Source organism: Chrysemys picta, chromosome 2 (genome assembly GCF_011386835.1).
Source record: "Chrysemys picta bellii isolate R12L10 chromosome 2, ASM1138683v2, whole genome shotgun sequence".
NCBI lineage: Eukaryota > Metazoa > Chordata > Testudines > Emydidae > Chrysemys > Chrysemys picta.
Window position 1 is genome coordinate 29,988,989 of NC_088792.1, and position 25,043 is coordinate 30,014,031.

The 25,043-nt window shown below is 39.6% G+C and overlaps 1 protein-coding gene across 32 annotated transcripts in view; it reads left to right on the forward strand.

Moving 5' to 3' along the window:
• PARD3 (par-3 family cell polarity regulator) overlaps positions 1–25,043 on the forward strand; it is a 664,552-nt gene that overhangs the window by 305,520 nt on the left and 333,989 nt on the right. For 24 of the 32 annotated variants that reach the window (XM_065586777.1, XM_065586791.1, XM_065586785.1 and 21 more), the window contains exons 4-5: positions 27–205; positions 16,077–16,208. In XM_065586777.1, coding sequence (XP_065442849.1) covers positions 27–205; positions 16,077–16,208 — 311 coding nt within the window. The remainder of the gene's footprint in view (positions 1–26; positions 206–16,076; positions 16,209–25,043) is intronic. The other 8 variants (XM_005290993.4, XM_005290994.4, XM_065586797.1 and 5 more) reach the window with 1 other exon arrangement.

The window sequence follows — 25,043 nt, forward strand, 5'->3', positions numbered from 1 at the left end:
ATTTACCGTTTATTTTGTTCCTTCAGATATGCCTCTTCATGTACGGCGTAGCAGTGACCCCGCGTTGATTGGCCTCTCGACTTCTGTAAGCGATACTAATTTTTCTTCAGAAGAACCTTCCCGAAAAAACCCCACAAGATGGTCCACAACAGCAGGCTTCCTGAAGCAGAACACCCCTGGGATGCCCAGTAGTCATGACAGAAAGGTACGTTTTTGTGTGTAAGGTTGTGTCTGATATATGAGCAGTATGTCTTTATTCCAGAGCCACAATTTTATTATTTTCCGTTAGTTTCAACCTTTATATCCTCTTCATCCAGTGGACATGAAATGCCACCAGAATGACCCTTTTCATGGTAGGATGTGCTGTGTTCTTAAGGATATTGTCACTTATATTCACTAATGGCTTGATGTTTGCCATAATTTTCTTTGGAGCTTTGAGTACTCAGCACTTCTGTAAAGCAGGCCCTAAATGTTGTCAAACATTTTCCTTGAATCTGAATGGGCCACCTCTACAATGTGCCTGATTTTCACCAGTCTCCTCTTAAATCCTGATGTTGCTCCGGAATCTCCGTATGATAACAAGAGCACTATAAGCATACCAACCAGATGTCTAGTTTTATCTTTCTATTGTAGCAAATAAACATTTCTAGTGTTCAATTTCAGAACTGCTACTCGAGTAATACAAAGAAAAGAAAAAATTGCAAATGTTCTATTCACAGGATAACTTAATTAAAGCTGAAACAGTCAGGTTCACAGTATTTTTTTCCTCCTTCATACTTCCATTTAGAATTCACTATCTCTGTGTGAGCTATGCTGGTAACTAAAGAAACCACCATGAACCTTGTTTCTGTACGCAAGTTATTTTTTTAAGCAAAAAAGCTATTTTTTGTTTTGTACAGTTGCCTGGTATCTTTTTCTCTCCCCTAACTGTGACAGTGAAGATGTTTCATGTTGTCCAACTTTACATTTCTAATGGAAATTAATTACCCAGATAATAAGTTACATTTTCGGTTACTATTGACTGTACTATACAAATTGAAAAGGGATAGAACATCTGAAATCTGATATTTTAAATATGTTTTTTCTTTCTCAAATAGGTGGTTTGGTTCATATCAGCACCAGATTTCAAATGTTACATTACTAGATTAAATCTTATATAAAATAGCAGAAATGCAGCAGAGTTGGGGCTATGTCCTCTGACAAATACATATGTTTTTTGCAAAAGAACGCTCCTTTCTCTTGTGGTATTCTTCCAGCTATTTAAAAATAAAAATCCTACCTATAAAAAGATCTGCAGTGAAGTATCATGCAGTGAGTATAAATGTCTAGAGCCAATTTTTTAAAGGAGCCTCAGTCTGGTTCTGCAATTGACTGTGTGTGCAAATTATAGCATGTAGATGTCTACTTGATCTGCAAGTCAAATCTGATAGTTAAATGTCTAATTTCTGTCACTTGCACCTGTGCTTGATTTTGAACACAACATTAGAAGCCATTTTGAAAAAATTGGCTTTCGATGTTTTAATAAAAAGAACAAAATGAGTTAGAGAATTATCTGTACAAAATGCTAACATCTTCGGTTAATTTATCTGAAATGATAATGAGATTATACTTCATTACTCAAGAAACATGGATATTGAAAGGAGGGCCATACATAGCATGAACAGCCTCCTTGAGTGTCTCAAGCTAGCATTTGGAGGGATTTAAAGAGCAGCCAAGTTTCCACTCCAGCCTCCGTGCATCATTAGCTGTTCAGCATGTACTTACTCTCGATTTTCATGAAAATATTTGAAGTGCACTGAAGCATGGCATCCCTGGAAATAAACATGGTGACCAAGGTGGAAAGGAATTCAATTGATCTAATGTAGTGATGGGAAGCTGGGCACAAGAGAGCATTAAATCAAGAAGCGAATTAGTGTAGGTTAGTACAGCAGATATTGATAATGAATCTTTTCAAATGCTTTTTCTTTACCATCTGCATTAATCTTTTGAGTGAAGCAGAGCGCTCAGAGTGTTAGTTTCTGGTAGGTAAGATGTTGCAAAGAATTGAAAGTAAACATTATAGTCAACTGCTCATATAAACATTTTGTGCATTTACCTCATTCTGAGTGCAGTTACATTAAAGCTGTTCTGTTCATTCCCTCTGGAGCACCTGGCATTGGCCACTGTCGGAAGACAGGATACTGGGCTTGATGGACCTTTGGTCTGACCCAGTCTGGCCGTTCTTATGTAAATAGATTTATATTTTAGTGTATTCATTGATATCTCTTATTGCCAGTCCAAAAATGTTAGTCCACGTTTTTCAGAGAATCCCAGTTATGGCTCTTAAGAATTTCTGATAAGTATTTTTCTGTATCCCTCTCCATTACCAATTTTATAGAATTGTAGCTACAAACATTTATTTCATTTGTGTCAATATAAAATGTGCAAATGTATCAGTTTTGACGTCCTTGTCATCAGATAGCTCTGGAGGACTGATAGTGAGCTCTTGCAACATGTAAAACTTCTTGCCTAAGAGATTTTCATAGATACTCTCTGGCCAATAGGAACCTACCACTTTTTAATATTAAGGTTTCTTCTTTATCCATTCAGATAATGACTAGAGATAAAACTGCCTTGTTCCAAACTGTTTCATTGCATATGTACGGCAAGTACAATTCAAGAAAAGTAGTCAGAACATTTAGTTTTCTGCTTTGTGTATGGGATTAGAGGTAACACCCATCTATCCTGTATGGGCAACTGGCACTGGATAGTGTTTTCACTGCAGTTCCACCTTCTGGCTGTCTTACAGCTACTGTGACATACTTTCTTACTATTCCTGTGCTGCAGCTTGCTGCTCTGCTCCCTACAGTGTCTGTGCTTCCGCTGTAGCGTTGCGAGGAAAGCAAGGAGAAGAGGACAGCTCCCATCCACTGATCCTAAACAGTGGTGTTGGCTGCTTAGGTTATACTCCTAAGTATATGAGTGGGTAAGAGGAGAAATGTCTGATAGGCAGAGACTCCATAGAGTTGGGAGGAAAGACCACTTCCAGGACAGCAGGAAACAATATATATCAGATGGAAAGGTTTATTTCTCATGGGCATAGGGAGGACCCCAGGATAGGATTTGCATCCTCCTGGGTAGGCAGGATTTGGAACACCAAGACAGCAGTAAGGCTCCCAGGGTGAATGGAAGAGAGGAGAAGGCAGTGGGATTGCCACTGTCCCAGCAGGATGCGGGGAAACAGCCCCCGGGCAGTAGGAAGTAAAGGGTGGTGGGTTTCTTGGCAAGAGGGAAAGGGGAAAAGAATGAGATGTTCCACAAGGACTGTGGGGAAAAGCAGGCTTACTGCTGCTTTTAGCCACCTCCAATGGCCTGGCCTGGAGGTAGCAGGCAGCCAGGCTTTTTCTTGTACCCAGGAAACAATTACAGGCAGTGGGTCCCAGAATCGGCTGTGGAGGGGATCAAAGTTCCCGACAGGAGACCTTTATAAGGTTTGAATGAGCTTTGAACTTTAGGATGCTTTGGAAGCAAACCCAGATTGAACCTTTTGGATTCTCCTCTCTCTGTATTCGGTGTGCTTTAGCAATGTTGCATTGCCATGAAGAAACATCACCACGTATTATTGTGATGTCACAGTACACTGTAATGGGGTGGAAAAGGAGGGTTTTGGTGGATTTCTGTTTTTTGACTTGGCTATCTGGGAAAGCAGCCTGAAATCTGTATTAGTTTTAAAGTGTTCCCAGTTGAGAGGCTCTTTAAATACACTGCTTGGTGAACCCCAGGGCTTCTATTTATTTGAAGATTTATTTCTGGAGAAAGATTATAATGTTGGCAACTCCACTCAGATGAGTAATCCCCACCTATGTGAGTAATCTTATTGAAGTAATTAAAGCGACTCTTCTGAGTAAGTGTTTACAGGATAGGGCCCATATTTGTCAATACCTGTACACACTTTCTCTCCATTCCTTTCACCAACTTATTTTGATTAATTTTGGAATATTTTTTCTTATATGTGGTACATCTACATTCCCAATAATTAAGGGGGCTCAAGTTAATTCTTTAGCTCTTATTCCCTCAAGTTATTAAATTAAAAGAAAGTTGATAACAAAAACACGTCCCAAATTTTCCCATGTCCTTGGTTTGCAAACTGTAATTTTGACTTGTTTCTTTAGTTCTCCTGACAAAAAATAAAATAATAATTTCACATGCATTTTCTGCCACAGTAAAATATCATATGAAAGTTTGATTTGTGAATAATTGCTACACATTGAATCACAAACTTAATAAACCACTATCTGAGCCCCATGGCACAAGCCATGAGTTGTGTAGCTTTAGTAATATGTGAGCTGAGTTCATGCAAAACAATATCAAGTGGGTTCCCCCCCCCTCACTCAGATGCCATATCTTGGCTGCCTGTGCCATACACATTACCATACTATATGAACATTGAGTGTAGTATCTTATGTCTAATGCTGATTACAAGTTAATTCAGCCCTTTTCTTCTTAGTGTGCTCAGCAGGTACTTTTTTTCATTTGCGCATCTATGACAGTTAGGAATGGGGTGGCATTACTAAATATCAAACCAGCTTTGATTCTGTGTCACTGAAATACTCAAGGTTTGTCTGGTAACCTCACCTGCTTAATACAAAGGTATGGCATGGACATTTGGTTTCTAAAGACAGTACCCTAATGTGATTTTCTGGAGTTGAATTGTATATTGTTGCATTAAGGATCAACACTGCTGCCATAACCCAAAGAAGTGAAAATGTATACTTAGAAGAAAGAGAGATCAAGAGAGGGCAGGGAAAGGGAAAAATGCATGTGTACTGACTTGCTTGTTTTTTCTCTTTCTCTCACATTAATCTACCTGAAGCAAAGCAAATGACATGTAGCATGCTCTGCAGGGATGGATCAGTAACAGCAAACACACAGCTGAGTTTACTTGGTGCACAAGTTTTTTTCTCAAAAAGAACAGGAGTACTTGTGGCACCTTAGAGACTAACAAATTTATTTGAGCATAAGCTTTCGTGGGCTACAGCCCACTTCTCCAGATGCATAGAATGGAACATATAGTAAGGAGATATATATACATACAGAACATGAAAAGGCGGAAGTAGCCATATCAATGCTAAGAGGCTAATTAATTAAGATGAGCAATTATCAGCAGGAGAAAAAAAAACTTCTGTAGTGATAATCAAGATGGCCCATTTCAGACAGTTGACAAGAGGTGTGAGGATACTTAACATGGGGAAATAGATTCAATCTGTGTAATATTTCCCCATGTTAAGTATCCTCACACTCCAGCGCCCCAGGAGTGGTGTGCACATGCCACGGAATATAGGGCACCGCTGGTTCCCCCCACCCACAGTTCCTTCTTGCCGCCAGTGACAGCCTGGGAACTGTTGCTGCTCCAGTTAGTGCTTTAGCTGTTCGTTTGTATGAACGAGTTATCTTCTGTATTATACTGTATATAGTTTTCAATTAGTGTTTATAAATCCCTTAGCTATAGTTAGAGACTCTGTAGGTCCCAAATGGGACTTTGTCTCGGGACGTGGCATGCCCTGATCCCCAGCCCTATGATCGTTGCAAGAGGCCCATGCCTGTTAGTGATTCACACAGCAGCTGTCTGCATTGCTTGGGTGAAGGACATATTAGTGAGAAGTGCAAAATTTGCAAGTCCTTCAAGTCAAGAACTAAGAAGGAGCGCAGTATTCATTTAAGAGTGCTCCTTATGGAGTCGGCCCTCACCCCAGCACCGGAGCAGCGCTCCGGCTCGGCGCCAAGTACCGTGACCTCAGTGCGCAATGCCCCCACGGGACCATCCATTAGCCGGCACTGGTTCCCGTCCGTGGCTCTGACCAAGAAGGCGGGACGAGGCCTGTCTCCAGCCTCCCACAAGGAAATGGATAAGTCTGGGTGTGAGCAAAGTCCCATGGAAGGAAATTCTTCACCCACGTCAGGATCTCGGGCCCAAGTTCCGGGGCAGTGATGTAGCCCAACTCGCTCCCTGCCGGCTACCCCCGGATAGTGGGAGAGGTCTCCATCAGCTCTGCATGCCATCCACGCTGGAGGCCTTGCAGGCCGATCATGGGGTAAACCTGCATTTGTACCATTCCCCATCATGGGGGACGTCCCACCAGCGCTCACCCTCCCGTAGCTGCCACGCATTTGACCACGATAGGCAGTCGCAACACAGCCCTAATCGGTCCCTGGGCATGGGCAGAGAGGCTCTTTGCGCAGCTCACTGGCCACCGGGTGCATACCTTTGGAGGCATGTACCCCCTCGGCAGGAGTACTAGCTCTGGTACCCGGTATCTCCGAGACCACGATACCGCTCCAGGGACCCAACAAGGGATTGATGGTACCATTTCTCAGACTGTCGCTGATCCCCCTAGAAGGGCATCACCGTGTGCGGGCGCTTCCCAGCACTGGTCCTGCTCATTAATCATGAGATGTAGATTGACGGATCCAAGCCATTGTGGATCTTTGCTTTGTGATGGGCATTTTGCTGTCACCTTGTCAGGAGGTGGTGAAATAGCTTAGATCAAATGTACCCAAACAGAACTTAAAATCATAACATAAAATTGTGTGGTTTTCCTCTCACATACTGTGTAAGATTCATGAGTTTTCTGTCAAAGCTGCTGCTGCTGTTTTAGTGCAATAAAAATTAAAATCCCAATCTCCGTGGGTGACCTCAGCATTCCTACCTTTCAAAACAAAGCTAAATACATATTTCTCATTTGTTCTTTATTTTGTTTTTCCTTCTTGCTGTGGTGAGGGCCTGCAAAACCCTTTATGAAATCACTGCAGCAAGCTGGGAATGAGAGACATGAAATGAAAAATCCCTGCATAGTGCTCAGATTGATAACGGATGGTGCTATACATTTACTCCTCTGCTATTCTGTTTGCTGAGTGCTGTGCACACAGACAGACAATATTCTGCTGAGATGAAGCCAAAAGCCAACCAAGACCAGAAGTGTCAACCTCCCCCCATCCCCCACCCCTGCTTCAATAAAATGTTGGCTTTTAAGGTTTTTATTATTTTTTCCCCCTTTTCCTCCCCTTTACCTAATCTCCTCCAGGGGGATACCCCTTCATATTTGTTAGAGAATCCTTCCACTCATCCCTCCATCCCCAAGAAGATAGAGGAACATTAATAGTCAGGTGCTGGGGAAAAAGGATGAAGATGATGTGGATAAGGTACTGAACTCATTGTCTGAAATCTGCCTTTAGTTCCCATACTTCCCCTGTGAGGTTGGGCAAGTCATGTAATCCCTCTCTACCTCAGTTCCCAATCAGTAGAATGGGGATAATAATCATGAGCCTATAATGAGTGTATTTTCTAAGAATGTGTTTGTGCCTTCTCCTTCATGGTTTAGGAAAGGCTGATACTCAAGGTACACGAAAAATGGTCTTTCTTTTTCCTTATGCATTTGTATATAAGGTAAGATGAATGTTTCTCCTCAAAATTGAGTTGCCCTCTGTTTTGAGGGCCATGCTATAGACCTGTTCCCTTACAAAAATCAGAGTTCTGTTTCGTGTTTTGTAAAGTTTGGCCGAACATCTACGTGAAAGAGCTGTCAGTCAGCTGAGCTGGTGAAATTAATGAGAGGTTTGCTGAGTGCACAAACATTACAGAGACCATGTCTCTTCAGGCTTGGCACACGTTTGACATGTTGGCCTCCCTGCTTCTGTACAAGTCTTTAAACAGCCTCCTTCTCAACGTATCTATTCAGCTAGCAGAGAAAGTATGGAAAGTGTGTAGCTTGACTGAGGAGACAGAATAATGGTTATCCCTTTCTCTCTCATTGTCCCCTGAACAACTTCTTAATGCCTACCATCTATATTTTTTAAACACCCCCTCTCCCCCGATAGTGTCCCAGTTTTTCCATTTTGAAAATGTGGTCATCCTCAAATGAGATTGTATGCCACCTGCCCTACTCTTCAAACAATAGTACCAATTTTGATGGGTCCGTCCCACAATCTCCAAGTTAGACCTCTACAGCACCATGAGTCTTGAATCATGTTGGCACCCATACAGTTCCCTCATGTGATTTCCTATAATTATTTATTTGTTGTTCCCATTCTATTTATTTGTTGTTTCTCTTCCTACCCAAAAAGATGATTCACCAATACACCTAAATAAATAAATGCCAGCAGCCCAGCACTCATGAGCAACTGTACAAAAAGAAATTAACTTGCAAGAGGGGAAAATGGTAAGGAAATAAACAGTTTTATGCTTGAAAGAAAAGAGGGATTTAAAATAAAATGCACTTTGTAATATATAGTGTGACTTAATACCCACAAACCTCTGGATAAATATGGGTATAAAAACAAATTCCTGGTGAAAATTGCAGAGTTGTGCACAACTATATTTTCCTTAATCTGTTTGGTGAAAACCTGTGTTTTGTATGCACAGCTACATACTTTTAGAAACTATTTACAGAGGGCTTGCAGGAAGGATGAAAAATGGCCATCTTATAGTGTCAGAGTGAGCCGTGCAATGGGGGAAAGTGTTGAAAATATAAAAGCTTATGATCTGATCCTGCAACTCTGCCATTGAAGTTCTACTGGAACTGTCATGTGAGAGAGGAATGCAGGACTGAACCCCAAAATATCTTAAACTTGCTTATTGATATTATCCTACTAAGTTAGGGGCTTCAGATCATTTCAGAGAAAGGGACGGCATGGATATAGAAAATGAAAACAAACTTTTCAGGAGTTTTTTGGCTAAATGAATACAAAACTGCTTAGTGCTGGAGTACATAGGTACTGCGTTTTAAATGTGTGCATCAGATGCAGATCCATTGTTTATGAAAGGTTTCTTAAATATTTGATTCATCTCTTTGGGAGAGAACAGTTTTATCTTGGTTTCTGATTTATGAAACATAGAGGCCGGAATAAGTCCCAACTTCTGAATTGTAATTGCACTACATCAATCACCATATGCTGTTTTGTTTGTCTTTACTGAGATTTTATTGTGAGAATTGGGAAAGAGAATTTCTTCACAGCCCTGAGAGTCTGAGAAATACAATCTGTAGCATGCTTCATAATTTTTGGTTTTGCCTGTGCACATGCAAAGATCATGACATTTTTGGTATTCCTTTGTAAACAAGAGAGATCGGCACAAGTGTGATTGACAGCCTAACAGATTTCAGTTTACTCTGAATTTAATCCATATCCTTCAACACTGAATATCTACAAATAACACCAGCTGCACAGCAAAACCATCCATTCATTGCATCTGTCCTTAATAATCGTGTTTTGTGTGTGTGTGTGTGTGTGTGTGTGTGAGAAAGAGAGAGGCTTGCTTGTCACTCAAAGGTATCGTGGAATATACAAAATTGGAATTGCACAACTTTGGAAATGCATGATCATAAGGCGATTGAAGTTAAATATAGGAATGACTTTTAAATGTGGCTGTCTTCTCATTGCATTAGTATCTAACGATCTATTCTTTATGCATAATAGATTAGTCCCATTCATGGAAATGTAGAGGCAGTCATTTTCTAAAGACTTCAGTAATCAAAATGATTAGTGAGTGGGTCATCCTTCTTGTCTCTTTCATGGGGAATGCAAAAGACCTGTCCCAAGATAGCCTTTATCAATAACTGGAAGTTACCCATGTTCTAGGTTAGCAGCTTCACATGCTCTGGAAGAAGACACTAGGCTACGAAAATTCTTTAACACTGTTTCTTTCTAAAATAAAGATCAACAGTGTCTTGATATTGTGTAACTACAACTGCTGCCTTGCTAAGCACGTCTTATGGCCATCATCTGTCTGGTCTGTTTTACCTTGCAAGGTCATGTTCTAAAATAATCTTAAACTAGACAGACTGTTAAATTGCATCGTACAATAATACAATAAACTGAACTTACCCAGAGGGGGAAGGAGACTGCCAAGCAATGGTGTCCGTCTCATTTAATATACACAGATGCTCGTAACAAGTCACTTGCTCACTGATTGACACAATTAGTTTCCATATTTTCACTGAACTAAAATCTTGAAATTTGGCACACTAGCTCACAGAAAACTGCTGACTAAAGAAATTTGACTTCTCTGTCAGAGATCACCCAAAAGGTCATTCATTGCTTAATGGTCTAACTACACCACTAGCTACCTATCAGGGAGCATCCATTTATTTAAAAAATTTTGTTTTCTGTAGAGTAGCGTTGTTTTGTACAGTGGCTTTGTTCTGGAGAAGTGAAGGTCATTTGAGATCAACAGTTGTTTTCATACCTGCTTAATGGAAAATGGAATGATGGTGTTGTACCAAATCTCAAACATTGTGAAAACTAGTAAACAGGTTATACTAATATCATAAGAACATGTTACTCCTTGTCCTGGGGAAAAATGAGGATGTATTCCGTATACAGAAATTTTATTGTTAACACGATTTAGAATCATACAAGACCAAACATGCCTCAGTGCAACACATACTCCTGGGGGAATTCTGTGCCAAAAAATGAAAAATTCTGCACACAATATTTTAAAATTCTGCATATTTTATTTGTCAAAGTAACACGATATAATCACTCCAGTTTCAATTATTTTGGTAATTAATTTCAAAATACCTGTCACTAGCCCTTCTGAGCCTCAGTCTGTAACACCCGCCTCAAAAGCCCTGTGTGCCCTGCTCTGTCTGTGCCATGCCTCCTCACCTGGCCCCACTGTGAGGAACACAGCCTCTTCTGCTTCACTGACTGCCAATCTCTTCTGGCACCACAGCAGCTCCTGGTGGGTGAAAGGTGTAACTGCAGCCCCTCTCCAGCAGAATCTATATTCTGTGGAGGAGGAAAAAAATTGGGGAGGGGAACATAAATTCTGTGCATGTGCAGCATTCCACCAGGAGTAAACATAAAACTGTCCAGGAGCTAGTATGCTCTCTCTCAGATGGCCTAGTGTAATGTGGAATTAATATTTGTATAATCATCTATCCATTAAACATGTTTGTAGAAACCTTTCTGTTTAAAATCTGGTAAGTAAGACTGGTGGCCTCAGATAACCTTCACTTGACCAAATAGGAGGCCTCATGCCCAACATGACCACTTTATAGAATAAATAAATACATGTTTTTTAAACCATTCTTACCTCTAATGTGCTTTGAGGACACTTGAATTATTCATATCTGAAAATTGATGACTTCTGATGGAAAGATCAAATCTGGGATGTTTTGTATTCCAGTGGTTCATAATGAATGGGTGTAACAAATTACAAGATTCCAGATCAATGGTAAAATGGCATTTGTTAGTGGCCTGTCACAAACATATATCAATTATAGATTAATATTCTATTAACCCATTCATTTTATAGTTATATATCTGTCTCTATATAATTGTTGTTATTTAAGTTATTATATGAGAGTGAATACAATGTTAAGAAATGTTCACATGGGACTAGAAGTTTATACATTTTATGTATATTGTCTGTGGATAAATTCCACAGTATGGGGCTGATTTTGCTGTCTCACTGGTTAACCTGCTGATCCCAGTGGCCCCGCGACGCCCAGCTGGAGCAGCGCCGCTCGGCCGGAGCGGTCTCAGCCCTGCTGGCTGACCAGCCCTTTAACCAGTTAACCGCTTAAATGTTTAAAAAATATTTAGTTAAATGATTAACTTTTTCAATGGTATTTACATCCCTATGTTGAGTAGTGCCATACTCTGCAAGTAATCCCATTTAAATCAATGAGTCTGTTTGGGAGTTACGTGGTACTCAATGCAAGTGTGGGTGGCAGACTCGATTTTTATATATGATAAAATTAAATATACAGTAGTTAGTATTTTAAAATGCATAATGATAATGCTTGGGGGAAGATGATGTGATTAGAGCAGAAGACTGGGAATCGAGATCTGGGCTCCAGGCTTCAGCTACATTACACTCCATAATCTTGGGCAAATAAATTAATGCCTCTGTGCCTAGCTTTCCCATTGTCACAGGCATTGTGAGGCTTAGTTCTTGAATGTGTATGATACACTTTAAGATTCACTCATGGGAAAGGGAGTATAAAATTGAAGAACATCATTTTGCAACTAGATGTATGTATGTGGGTTTTCATACATTATGCTCAGATTACACCGTATCATCAGTTGAATGGCATGCCAACTTCCTGTTATCTCATCTTCACCTATGCCACAGATCACATTTTGCTGCTATTTATTTGGAATTCACATTACGGTGTTTTTTTGCCAGCAATCTAGTTGGCAAAAGTATACATTTTTGTAGTTTGAATTCAGTATTTCCTTTTCTCAACCCGCTCCACCCTTATAGCCCTGATCTAAAATGGCAGACATAATTTTCTTTTTATAAACTGTCAGCTTTACAAATGGATGCCTGTAGTGCTGCAGATGAGCAATATGAAGTACATTTTTCAAAGTTCTGCTTTTAGTATGTGTGTACGCTTTATTGCAGTATTGCTTTGCTCCAAATGAGAAGCATTGCTCTTCTTTAAATTCAAAGCTCCTGCATGTGCAACAAGCCATATGATGTTGCTGTAACTATTTTCTGAGCAACCAGGGTAGAGAAATAAAAATCACTGTTCCAGAAATGTACAAACAATGAAGTACCAAGAGTGTATAACAGAAGTTTAAGCAAAATAAGTTGTTTCAGTCAATAAAGTCCTTTGGGGGAGGGTCAGTAGGTGAGAGTGGATGGCTTGTTGCAGAAATGGTTATGGTGGGAGCATCAGTAAGAGTGTGCAACTTGGGAACAAGGAATCTTTTGACAGAGAATTTCATCTGAGATTATTTTGATCCATTTCATTGTTGTTATATTCCTATCCCACAGAAACAGTAAAAATTGAAAGCATGCTCCTGTCATATCAATTTTACATCAGACATATGGGAAGCAAGAAACACTTGGCAATTCATATGTTGAGAGTGGCCCAGTAGCAACTGAAGTAACAGGCATGGACGTTTAATATTGCCGGATTCAGGATATCTGTTGTTGGGATAGGGTGACTTAGTAAGTTTAAAAGTGTTACAACTATAGGTTTAAACCACAAGCTGGTTGATGCACTGACTGCTAGTAATTAAAGCATTGCTGTACAGAGGTCACGCTAATGCATCATCTTAGCAACAATTTCTTGAGGGTCTCTCTAGTGACAAGCTCATTGTCAGTTGTAAATCATCTGAAATTGAAAATACAGCAAAATCACTGTACTATTTTTTTCCAGCTCAGAAAAAATTCAGTGGGGAATCCATAGTAAAGTTGCTAGCATATGCATTTTAATTTGAAATGCAGTAAAATATGCTACTGTTAAGTGTTGCTGTAATGTTGTGACCTAACAACTCTAGCGTTATACTGATCAGTTCTAATTACAAATTATTATAGAACCGTACATGTCGGCAGTCCCCTAAAGCTGTTTGGGGAAATTCTTCTTAAAAATTAGAACATTTAATTATAATCGATGATCCATGTCAGTAGTAGTCTCGTGAGGACTCTTAGCTGCAGCTCCAGAAGAAATGAGAGTTTTCTGTATGACCCCAGTGGCTACCTTGTTAAAAATCTTGTTTTTATATGATATTGCAGTTAAAGTGATATTGCACCATGTTTGCATGTCCGAGGAAGTTGGCGTGCTAATGCTTTTTTGTTTTGTTTTTAAATGAATGGATGATTATTTTTAAAAAGGTTCCCTGATTGTGTTTGCATATTTTATCTTAGTTTAGAACAGTTATTTTAATTTATTTTTTTCAGTGGCTCCAAATGTGCAAACTGCATCTATCATAATTCTGCTCCCCTTCCTAAAATTTCCTGCTATTGGTTTAGCTCTGATAGTGGGAGTAGTGGTGGAAATATTGCTGTAGATAGGACTCCAGTTGGCCACGAGCAGCATAAGTACTCATAAAACCTTGCTCAGAGCAGGACTACATGAAACTTTGGTTAAAATGCCAATGGTTAGCCTTGTCTAGTTCTCACTGTTGCTATGGCCAATGAAGAACAACCAGTGGTAGCAATGGATGGTGGTAAATTTTAGAAAAAATGTCTATGGTTTGTCTATGCTAGGTTGTTTTCCTAAAATGTCTCATTGTTGGTATCACGTGCTCAGCTCTATTAATGATCGTAGACATGTGGACGAGGTACACTACTGTGCCATTTTTTACTTGCTCTAAGTAGGTTAACACCATTGTAAAAGTACCAGCAGCTACAGGAACCTGGTGGTCTTTAGCATTCCTATTTTTTCTTCCACCAGTGCAGCTAAATGCTTATATTAGCTGTGGCACTGTGTTGGGAAATATAGCCTTGTATAGAGGAACTTAGCTTCTTGTGGGAGAAGCAGCTTACTTTGAAATGGTCCAGAGTATTAGTGTTTGATGATTACTTTTAGCAGAAAAGAATGAACACACACACACACACACACACACACATACCCCCTATGCATACATATGTACATACATCTGTGTCTCTCATGTCTTGGCGCATACTCCGTGCAAATCCACTGATGTTAGTTTACATCTGGTGCTGTCACCTAACATTCCTGACTTAATGGATTGAGACATTACTATGAAAATTTAATTATAAGCAAAAGCGATTGTCTTGAATAACATCTAGTTAAATTTAGAGTCTAGGCTTTGGTGCTCAGCTGAAGTTGGAATACAGGCCTTGATAGTGTTGTTGGTTTTTTTTTTTTTTCTTTTGCTCTCATAAAGAGCTTTTACTTTTTGTACATGATTGATGGGGAAGGAGTTTTGTGTAGAATGGATAAAACTCTTGTTTAAAAGGCTGTGTTGAAAACAGTGTAAATATAGATCAATAATAATAGAATTATATATGAAGAATAAAAACACAAAAAGCATCTCGTACATAAGAGGCAGGGATGTCTGTTCACTCGGACTAGCTGAAGGTCTGTTATATGACAAGGACTGATCAATGACTCATGGACCAATTATGGTTTTTCTTCATGTCAAATCATATTTCTTTTATTTCCTCATCCAGATTGTGATTTTGTTGTACTTTTCTACCACCTAAAATGATTAAAATTGGTTTTCTTGACTCTCAGTAATTGCACTGACCATTTCACTGAAAGAAGGAAATAAAATGAGAAAATCCACGGAGAGAATTCCATTCATTAAACACTGCTTGCTGCCTTCTATAGTGCTGCTAAAGAAACTTGTCTTCAGCAGAGTTTTACAAGTAAACTAACAGACTTTCTGTTTAAAAAAGAGAGCGAGAGAATCTTCACCATCTGTTTTTGCCAGCATAGTCCTCAGTATGCCACTTTGAAAAACCTGAGTCATTTTTGGCCACTTATGACTGATCTATGCCTGGGCAAATCAATCTAGTAGAAAATTTTATTTGAATGGTCATTCAGACAGGAATTTTGTTACAAGGATATTTGGGTCTGGTTCAATTCATGCTTTAATTTCTTGATGCTGAAGTTAATTTTCTGTTTGAGTACATTTTTAGTAAACAACTTGTCAGTCATGAGGCATTAACACTGCAATGCAATATATTTAAGAAAAAAGTTGTTTTATACCAGAAAACTTGCCTGGAAAACGTCATTATATATCCCATTTATGTATTGAAGGTTTCATTTTGTTACTCTGAAACTTTTCATTTTGTAGCATTTCATATTATGCCCTACAATATGTCCTTTTCAATTTTCTTTCCCTGTAAGTGTGTGTGTTGGCATGGGAGGTACGTTGGTATGCTTAGCTTGCCTAGAGTAGCACCCTATTGCTTGTGCTTGTGCTTGGCCCAGATAGTAATGGGCTGTCTCCTCTTGTAGTTTATTTGCTTTGGGAGGGAAAAGTTGGTCCGAGACCCTGAAAACGTTGCTGAAATATGTACCCATCCAGTAGAAGCTTAAGTTGGAAGAGATTGTGAAAGGAGCACAAGCTGGTGAAGGAGATGGAGAATCTCATAAAGCTTAGTTTGGAATTTACTGGCTTAAATAAGAAGGGAGTCTTTGCAATTAAATGGTTGTGTACAGACTCAAGGCAATAGAATTGTATATGCATCTTTCCAGTGTAATTGTCCAATTCACTTTATCCTTTTTCAGTGTTTCTTTCATATTATCTTAAAAACCAGCTGCATTGTCAATGTGCAAGGACTGGTTGTGTTTTTTTATAAGACACTTTCTTTGTTTCTTTTGAAATAGAAAGATGAAAACTACAGAAGCTTACCACGGGATACTAGTAACTGGTCTAACCAGTTTCAGAGAGACAATGCTCGCTCATCGTTAAGTGCCAGTCATCCCATGGTGGACAAGTGGCTGGAGAGGCAAGAACAGGTAATATATATTAATATATATATATTACTTTAACAATTTAACCTTTATGCTAGTCCACAAATATTACAAAGAAATAAATTCCTAGATGATAATGGTTCTGGAAGCATGGGTATTAGCATCAGATGTGTAGAGAGTAAATATGTATTGGGATTCCTTTGCTTCCAAAAACTTCATTAGGAATGAAAATAGCAAGCAGGAAATATCACCCATTTTTGAGCCATACACCCATTTATACAGTACGTGGCGAGTGTTCTGATGAGCGCTGCTATTCTTAGCTACTCTTCTTCACAGCTGGTATCAGCAGGCTTGTTTTATTTAAAGATTGTTATTTTGGAGTAAATTTTATTGATGAAAAGCCAATAATGTTACCCACAAAGTTATGTAACTAAATAAGGATCTATTTTTGCATATAATTTTTGAAATGCTCTTTATTCTTCTGAACCAGTGACATGTCATTCGATTCTAGCTTTAAAGTCATACCTGTTATTTGCCTTTACTGACTATATTGAAATTACCAGTTTAAAATTTTTGTTTTCACACAATAAATAATTATGCCTAATGTTTTTCCTCCTTTATTAAGAATCTCATGGTTATGAATATTGAAAGACTTAAAATGAAGATCAAGATTGCTAGATATCACCATTGCTTGATCAGTTTTATGTTCAGTAAATATCCATATTGCAAACTTGTTGTTTGGAACCATTTGCTGATTGAATTATGTGTTGTAGATTGTAAAATTGGTGCCGTAGATTGTAAGCAATCTCCTGTTGCAGAGTTGTTTGTGTTTGATTTTTGAGGTACGCCTCCCTGAGTCATTAGAATCTCATTGAAGTACTTAAATAAGCTGTTGTCTCAGCAAAAGGAGTTGGATTAGAAATCTTAAAAGCAACCTTCCGAGAAAATGTCAGTGACTTGCATATTTAAATATTTAAACATCTATTTTCCAATAAATGTTGTATTTTGTGAAGTTTTGCTCACAGTCCAGTAACTAGACCCACTTTATCCAACTTCATGGTAAATAAATAATACTATGAAAGCCTGTTTAAACAACCACAGTCAACTGATTTAATTTCTGTACCTGAAAAAAAAAAATGTTAAATGAGAGAGATGAGCCATTCATTAAATTTTGGATGTTAATAAGTCGCAGGCATCTGGAAGAGCGGGATCCTTTGGTGATTTCATATCAGCAGGATAAGTAATTAGACTGAAAACTGTTTAACAGGGCATGAACAGCGGAAGGAAACCCATAATGAGAATGGAATGAAGCACAGCATTGGGGAAGGAGGGGAAGAGCCTTACACATGAAAGAGTGGATGCAGGTGGAAATCCTGTTTACTTCTTTTCTCAAACTTAACATCCTTTTGAATGTCCCTCTGAGCCCTTTATGTTTCATTGGATAAACGTAATGCTTTTACATTTAATAAATTAAATTTGGAATGCTTGGTAATAAGCAAACTGGAACTTACTGAATATAAGCTCCTGTTGCACAGTGAATAATAACTAAGCAACAAGTCCCCTCTGTTTGTGAAGTAGTGTTCAAGAAATTTCAAGCAGATAATGAGGTTGTCCAAGGGACTCTTCTGTCCTGTCCCACTCTGTGTGGCTTTAAACATAGTATGGAATTATAGAAGAGCCTTTTTGGATTTAAAAATGCTCTGAATTCTTTAGTTCAGAACATAAGGTGTCTGCACTTAGAGTAAATAGTTTCCCACGGCAGACTCAATTGGCTCTTCCTTGCTGGGCCTCTGCTTTTCACTTACCTTTCTTTTGGGAGGCACTCAAGGCAGTAGAAGCTCTGAAAATGGACATAAGCAACAAGGAAAAACAGGCAAATAGGAAGAATGTAAGTGTCTAGCCTATGGGGTGGCCTACCAACCTGCACAGCCAAGTCATTTGGTGTCTTTAATCCCTATACTCCACAGAGGTGTTGCCATGGAGCTGGAATCCTCTCTTATGCTAGTACAGCTACCAGAAATGGCCATGGCCATGCAAAGTAGCATACTGTGGCTCTGGTGACAAACCAAGTGCAATGACAATGCTAGGAAGCCGACATTAGAGCACAGCTATATTCTATAGGTATTTGGCTTCGTAGAACTGAAGGGATTACCAGGTTCGCCCTTGGGCTGGTCCCAGAGACGTTGCTCATTGGAATAATTTCCTTTGGAACAGTGTTACTTCAAGCAAGGCTTATTTTGTATACTTGTGAATCCTGTGCCTCACCTTCTCCTCTCAAGCATATGGAAGAAAAGAAATTTCCCAGAGGGTCCTGGTAACCTTCAGAGATAGGCAAATGTTGTGAGATTCTGCTTTGAGGAGCACAATTAATTCATTAAGCAACTCACTAGGATTACTTATGTTAAAGACACCCTATCAAGGCTGATTCCTCACTCTGGCACTTCGAGTGCAGAAGGTGGGGGCCTGCAATGATTTTAAAAATTAATACTGGCCACTCCAGGCTTGTGTTAAACTCCCAAGGTTACAGTTTTTCTCTAACTTTGGCTTGGTAAACGCTGCCACCACCCAAATGCAAACCCCTTTTCAGATCCCAGGAAGGTTCACTTGGGAATTCCTTTCTGTGGGGTACCCTCAAGCCCTTTCATCCCCTTTCCCCCTCCGGGGAAGAGCTAAGAAAGAAAACAAAGGAAATTAGCTGTTGCCACCAGCTAATTTAACAACATCTGCACAAACCTTTTAGGACACCAAAAATCCAATCCTGATCTTAAAAAAAGTAAATTTTATTAAAAGCAAAAAGAAATAAAATACATCTGGAATTTAGGCTTTTGCTGGATTTTAAAAGAGCAATTCCAAAAATCAAGCCCACCAAAATAGCTTTCTTGAGGGTTCAGCTCAAAGATTACAAGCACACAAAAACATCTGGGGTTCGCACAGAGGAATCCACAAGCCTTACATAAAATAAAAGAAATAAATCTTATCGCATCTGTTTAAACATTCTCTGTCGCAATGAATCCTTCTAGGTATGGATGATGAATTTTCATACCTGGTCCAAACTTTGCACAGCATTCCAGCTGTCCCCCTTCTCTTCAGCCCAGAGAGAAGAAGGGAGAGACAAAGGGAAAGCTTTTTTCCACCTTTTAAGAAGTTCTAGTCTTCCCATTGGCTCTTTTGGTCAGGTGCCCACTTCCTTTTCTTTACCTGGGGGACTTTTTAACCTTTAAAGGTAAAGCAAGCAGCCACCAAGAGGGACTTTATAGCTAACTGTCTGGCTGGGTGTCCATAAAAGGGAACTACCCCTCCCCTTCATTTATCACCCCCCGCTTCACAGAGCCACTAGGTGCCAGAGAGAGAAAGTTATTTTGACAGGAGAGAAAACATATCTCATTTCCCATACAGCCCCCTATAGAGCAGACTGTGATCTTGCAAAAAGAACAGGAGTACTTGTGGCACCTTAGAGACTAACAAATTTATTAGAGCATAAGCTTTCGTGGACTACAGCCCACTTCTTCGGATGCATACCGAAGAAGTGGGCTGTAGTCCACGAAAGCTTATGCTCTAATAAATTTGTTAGTCTCTAAGGTGCCACAAGTACTCCTGTTCTTTTTGCGGATACAGACTAACACGGCTGCTACTCTGAAACCTGTGATCTTGCAGTGAGATTGTTATAGGATAAGGAATAATGTACCAGTTTTCTGTATTGGCACTTGTTAAAGAAATAGCTTTCCTTCTGTAGACTACTGTGGATTTTAGGGCCTCAGAACAGAGGGTCACTTGAAAATATACAGTACAAATAGCAATTAGCTGCATCAGTGGTACATTACCAGGCCTCTACTAAATTTTGAAGGGGGACAGAAGATAAAAGATTTGTGTCTGCCTTCTGAATTGTCTTAGGGAATCATGGCTCTGTGTGATGCAGGACCGGCTCTAGGCACCAGCAAACCAATTGTGCTTGGGGGGCAGCACAATTCCAGGGGCAGCATTCTAGGAGTTTGGGGTTTTTTTTGCTTGGTGCGGCAAAAAACCTAGAACCGCCCCTGGTGTAATAGGTAGGAATCTGTGCTTCAATTTAGGGATCATACCCAATTCATTTACAAAAGATTCAAACTATTTGCTGAAAGAATCGATCAATGTAATTTAGAGAAAAGTTTGTTATTCCAATCCATAAAATAAGACATGCCAGAACTACTTGCATCTTGAAGAATTCCTTTGCCAGCAGAAATTTGAAGGTTTAAATTCAGATAGTTTCAGCTTTCATGCTGTAAACTAACAAACCATTCTAGAAGATATGGCCTTCTGTTGTTTCACTGGGCAGACAAGTTCACTCTGATAGATTTCAAAGTAGTGTTAACATAAATTGTTTGTTACTCTCTACTATTTATCCCTTTAAATAATACTTAGAAATTTATACTTTTCTTATGGAATAAAATTTAATGAAAGTAGTGCTTCTACACTTTTCTTCAAAAGAATTCCCACTAGCAGACCTGTTCCAAAGAATCAGTTGAAGATAGTTGGCAATTTTCCCAAAATTTGTTCACATGCATATTACCACTCTTCAATTGAGAAATCATAAAATAACTAATTAAAAAGCTCAGCCCACCTGAAGCAGTTTGAAGGATTGGAGTCAAAGACTGGGGAATGCCATCTAACTGCAGAAGACATCACAGTGGGGAGGTTGGGGTGGAGAAGGCGAGAGTTAAAGTTAACATTTGGTGGAAAGTTTAAATATGTATACAGATTCTATAGGGTGGTCATTTCAGTTTCTATAAGCAAATATTGAAATTGGCAAAGATCAAGTTTACATAAGAAATATCACACTAAAATAGTATATTCTTTACTGGAGAGGCCCTGCATTTTAAAAGGATTAAAAATCCCGTGCTGTTCTGTGATAGTGGAGCAGAAGAAGGGGAGGGAAGGGGAGTTATATTTTTGATTATTTAATTTCTAAGGCAGCTGATCAGAAAAGCCATTTGCAAATTTAAAGGACAGCATTCAATTAAATTAAAACTGCATAGGAATTATATAAACTGATTTGTGTTCATTAATGAATAAAAGCAAGATACTTTATTGAGCACTGTTCAAAATACACAGCTCAACATAAATTCAGGTTTCCACATCCAACAAGATTTAAAAAAAAAAATTAAAATTAAGAACGCACCAAATTTAGAAGATGAAATGCACATTCATGATCATCACTGAGCAGTTCTGAATAGCAGAATCCCTGAAGCTCTTTGGTATTCTTTAAATACAGAAAATGCAAATGGATTTTTCTCTATTCGAAAATGGGGGATGGGGAAGAAGAAGTTAGGTAATTACTTCTGCTCTCCTCCTATGGTGGAAACTTACAGTATAGTAGATCAAGCTGGGCAGAGCTCTTTTCATTTTAAACATAACGCTACCTGCCTCCTTCCTCTTACAGTTAGCTTCTTGCTTGTGATTCCTGTCAGCGGTGAAATACAATGTAATCTCTGTAGTCTTTCTGATTCTCATGCTAGCAATGATATCTGACATGCAAATACTGTTAGTGCTTGATCTCCAAGCACAGAGTACCTGCCTTCAGCTTTGTTTTGAGCAACTGAATGCTTGTTTTTAATATGAATAAATCTACCATTTTAAAATGTTCAGACATTACAAGATACAATGGGACTGTGGGTTGCAATGCTGCAAAGAGTCTGAGCCTGAAGCAATGGTAGGAAGATGGTATGATGCCATCTACCTGAGAAGGAGATGGTATTCATCTACCAGGGGATATAAGCAGCCACCAAATCTTGAATTGTACATTTGCCGTAGCACTGTAGCTAAGGCTGAGTTTCTTTCATCTTTGTGAGTTCCCACTTTCAAGTTCTTATCATTGTCTTGCATGTCCCAGGCTTGTTCTTGGCTATTTTTGTGTTTTCATAGTGTTAAAAGTTGGGTGATTTTTATGCTTACAGAAATTTTGTGAGTTGGTTTTTTGCACTAATACTGTTCAGATTTAAAACTTGCTGTCACAATTCAGGGCAGCTGCACCAGTACTTCTTGTCAGTGGTCCAGCAAGGGCACTCACTCTGTTTTTCCAGCTCCCTGGCTGTTGCCTTTGTGGGTGGAGACCTGTGTCTCACTCCCTTCTCAACTGAGTATGTCCAGGTTGCACATTTCCCTTCCTTCACTGTGTTGTTCACATGCTGCAGAGATAGGCTGCCCAAGCACACCTGTTTGCTTTCTCTTCAGAGATGGTTAACAGTGTGACTGCCCAAGATTGTTGATACCAAATAGCTCTTTTAGTGCAAGCCTATTTTATTCTTAAAGTAAAAGCTCTACAGAGAAAACAATAAAAGAACCTACACACGTACTAATAAGTTTACCAGAGATCACCCCAACTCGAACCCGGACTCTGGCAGAGGCAGTCCTCCAGCCTCCTCCCCACCCAAAGGGGTTTACTTTATGATCACAAGTTCATCACAGCTTTCTCTCAAAATAGTCTTATGGGGCCTGTCAAGGCTCCTTCCCCACTCTGAACTTTAGGGTACAGATGTGGGGGCCTGCATGAAAACTTCTAAGCTTAACTACCAGCTTAGATCTGGTCCGCTGCCACTACTCCCAATGTGCTAATTCCCTTCCCTGGGTAGCCTTGAGAGACTCTTCACCAATTCCCTGGTGAATACCGATCCAAACCCTTTGGATCTTAAAACAAGGAAAAATTAACCATCCCCCCTCCTTTGTCCCACCAACTCCTGGTGGATCAAGATCCAACTCCCTCAGATCTAAAACCAAGGAAAAGCAATCAGATTCTTAAAAAGAAGGCTTTTAATTAAAGAAAAAAGTAAAAATCATCTCTGTAAAATCAGGATGGAAAATAACTTTACAGGGTAATCAAGCGGGGGCTAGACGATGACTGGCAGTAGCCTTATAGTGAGGCGAGGTGGGGATATGGGGTGGGGGTTCCCTGGGGAGGGGCGACCCTGAGAGAAAGGGGTTACTGCCAAGGGGCAGCACCCCAGATAACAGGGCACCAGGTCCGGGGGGGACACAGGGGCCAAGCAGCAGCGGGACACCGGCTTGCAGAGGGCGCTCTGGAGGCTGAATGAGCTAATTCCCAGAGACAACCAGCAGGAGGCACCGCAGGGGTGAGTCCCACATCGCTACAGACTGATAATGAAGGAAGTATATCAGCGTCCCCATCCCTACTAGGGAAGATACATACTATTTCACAATTACACATACATAATTTCATTTTTAATACACTGGACCCCAAAGGTATTAAACCTAGTTCAATAAGGTTTAACTTAATTCAGTAAAGTTTATTTTAATTCCTTAATTATCTTAATTAAGGTTGTTCAGGATATTGTCAATCTGTCATGTGCATCATTGTCAGTGTGGGATGTCTGCTTTAAGAATGAACACAATTGAGAAATGAAGGAGCTAGGCTCTAATGAAAATACTGGGTTATGCACTTCCTTAGCCCTGGTAGGCCACTTTGTAGTGGTCTGGTAGTGCAAAGGAGCTGTAAATAGGGCTTCAGTGGCCAGCTGAGGAATGTTGGGATGTAATCGGAGGAAAGGGGTATAGACAGAATTCCCCTGCACTGTGGAGATTCCTGCCTGCTAGAATGGTTCAGTGGGGGCCATTGTAGCTAGGTGCAAGTTAGTGAATGGTGCCAGGACGAGGAAGTATAAAGGTGGCTTGGGACACCTTTCCCTTTCACTACCCTCAATCCTATATCAAGTAGAGCTCAGTCAGATCCAAGCGTTTAGCCTCAAGTATGTCTGAATGACTACACACAGACCTTTGCTATTCTGACCCCCTTCCTGCCTAGTCAATCTTCTCTTCCCTGTTTTACCACATACGTTTTTTCTCCCATCTGTTTTAAAGGTGGTGTTCAAATGGGCCCTGCATGTCTTGTGACCTTTCTGCTGTGCAGGATCCTGTGCCCGCAATTTCTGTTTTAATGCGCTCTGTGTCATTGCACCCCAGCCCCACCGCCCACATTTGAAATTGCAGGTACCAAACTACAGCAGAAACCAGACATAGTTAATCCCTGGAAATGTCATCTGACCCATTGTACTCCTTCCCCCTGAACCCACATACTTCAAGAGGGTGTCGGATGTACATGAAGTGCCCTTCATAATTTATGGATGTTTGTGTGTTATTGGCACATTGAATATAAAACCACCAAGAGAGAGAAAATACAAGAGTTAAGGGTCCAATCCATGGCCCACTGCATCACTAAAAAGACTCACATTATCTTCAGTGGGCTATAGACAAGGCAATAAGTGTTCTACTTATGGTGTTTTAAAGTCTCTTAAACCTTTTTAGTTTCGTTTACCTGATGAAAGGTATTATGTACTGTGTGCTAAATTATGCCAACATTTATTACACCAGTGCAATCCCACTGAAGTCTATTAGATTGCGCCTTGTAACTTGAGAAAAGAATTAGTCTCTTAACGCTCCTCCAGGGAAAAGTAATCCTAACATTTTGTTGTAACATCACCATGAATCTGAAAAAGGGACATATTACCTATAGATATATGAAAAAATGTTCTGTAACATCCATTGTAGTAGGACCTTTTAGTGCTTTATGGTAGAATCCATACAATCTTAACTTGAAATAAGTGAAAGACGAAGCATTCAGATAAACTACAAATAAATGAACAGGTCAGATTTCAGTCACATTTTGAGAGTAAATACATGTTTTTTTAGCAGGGTCTTAAGGGATTTTTTTTTTAAACATAATAATTTGTGGCAAAATTTGAGATATTTAAATTTAAAGTAGATGAGCATTTGTATTCAGGATGTCTGTAGCAGAATCATAACTGAGAGTGACTTTTGCATTCATCCCAGGAATGACAAAGGAGAAAACCCACTAAGACGAACTTTATGAAGGCTAAAGCTTTTCATATCAAA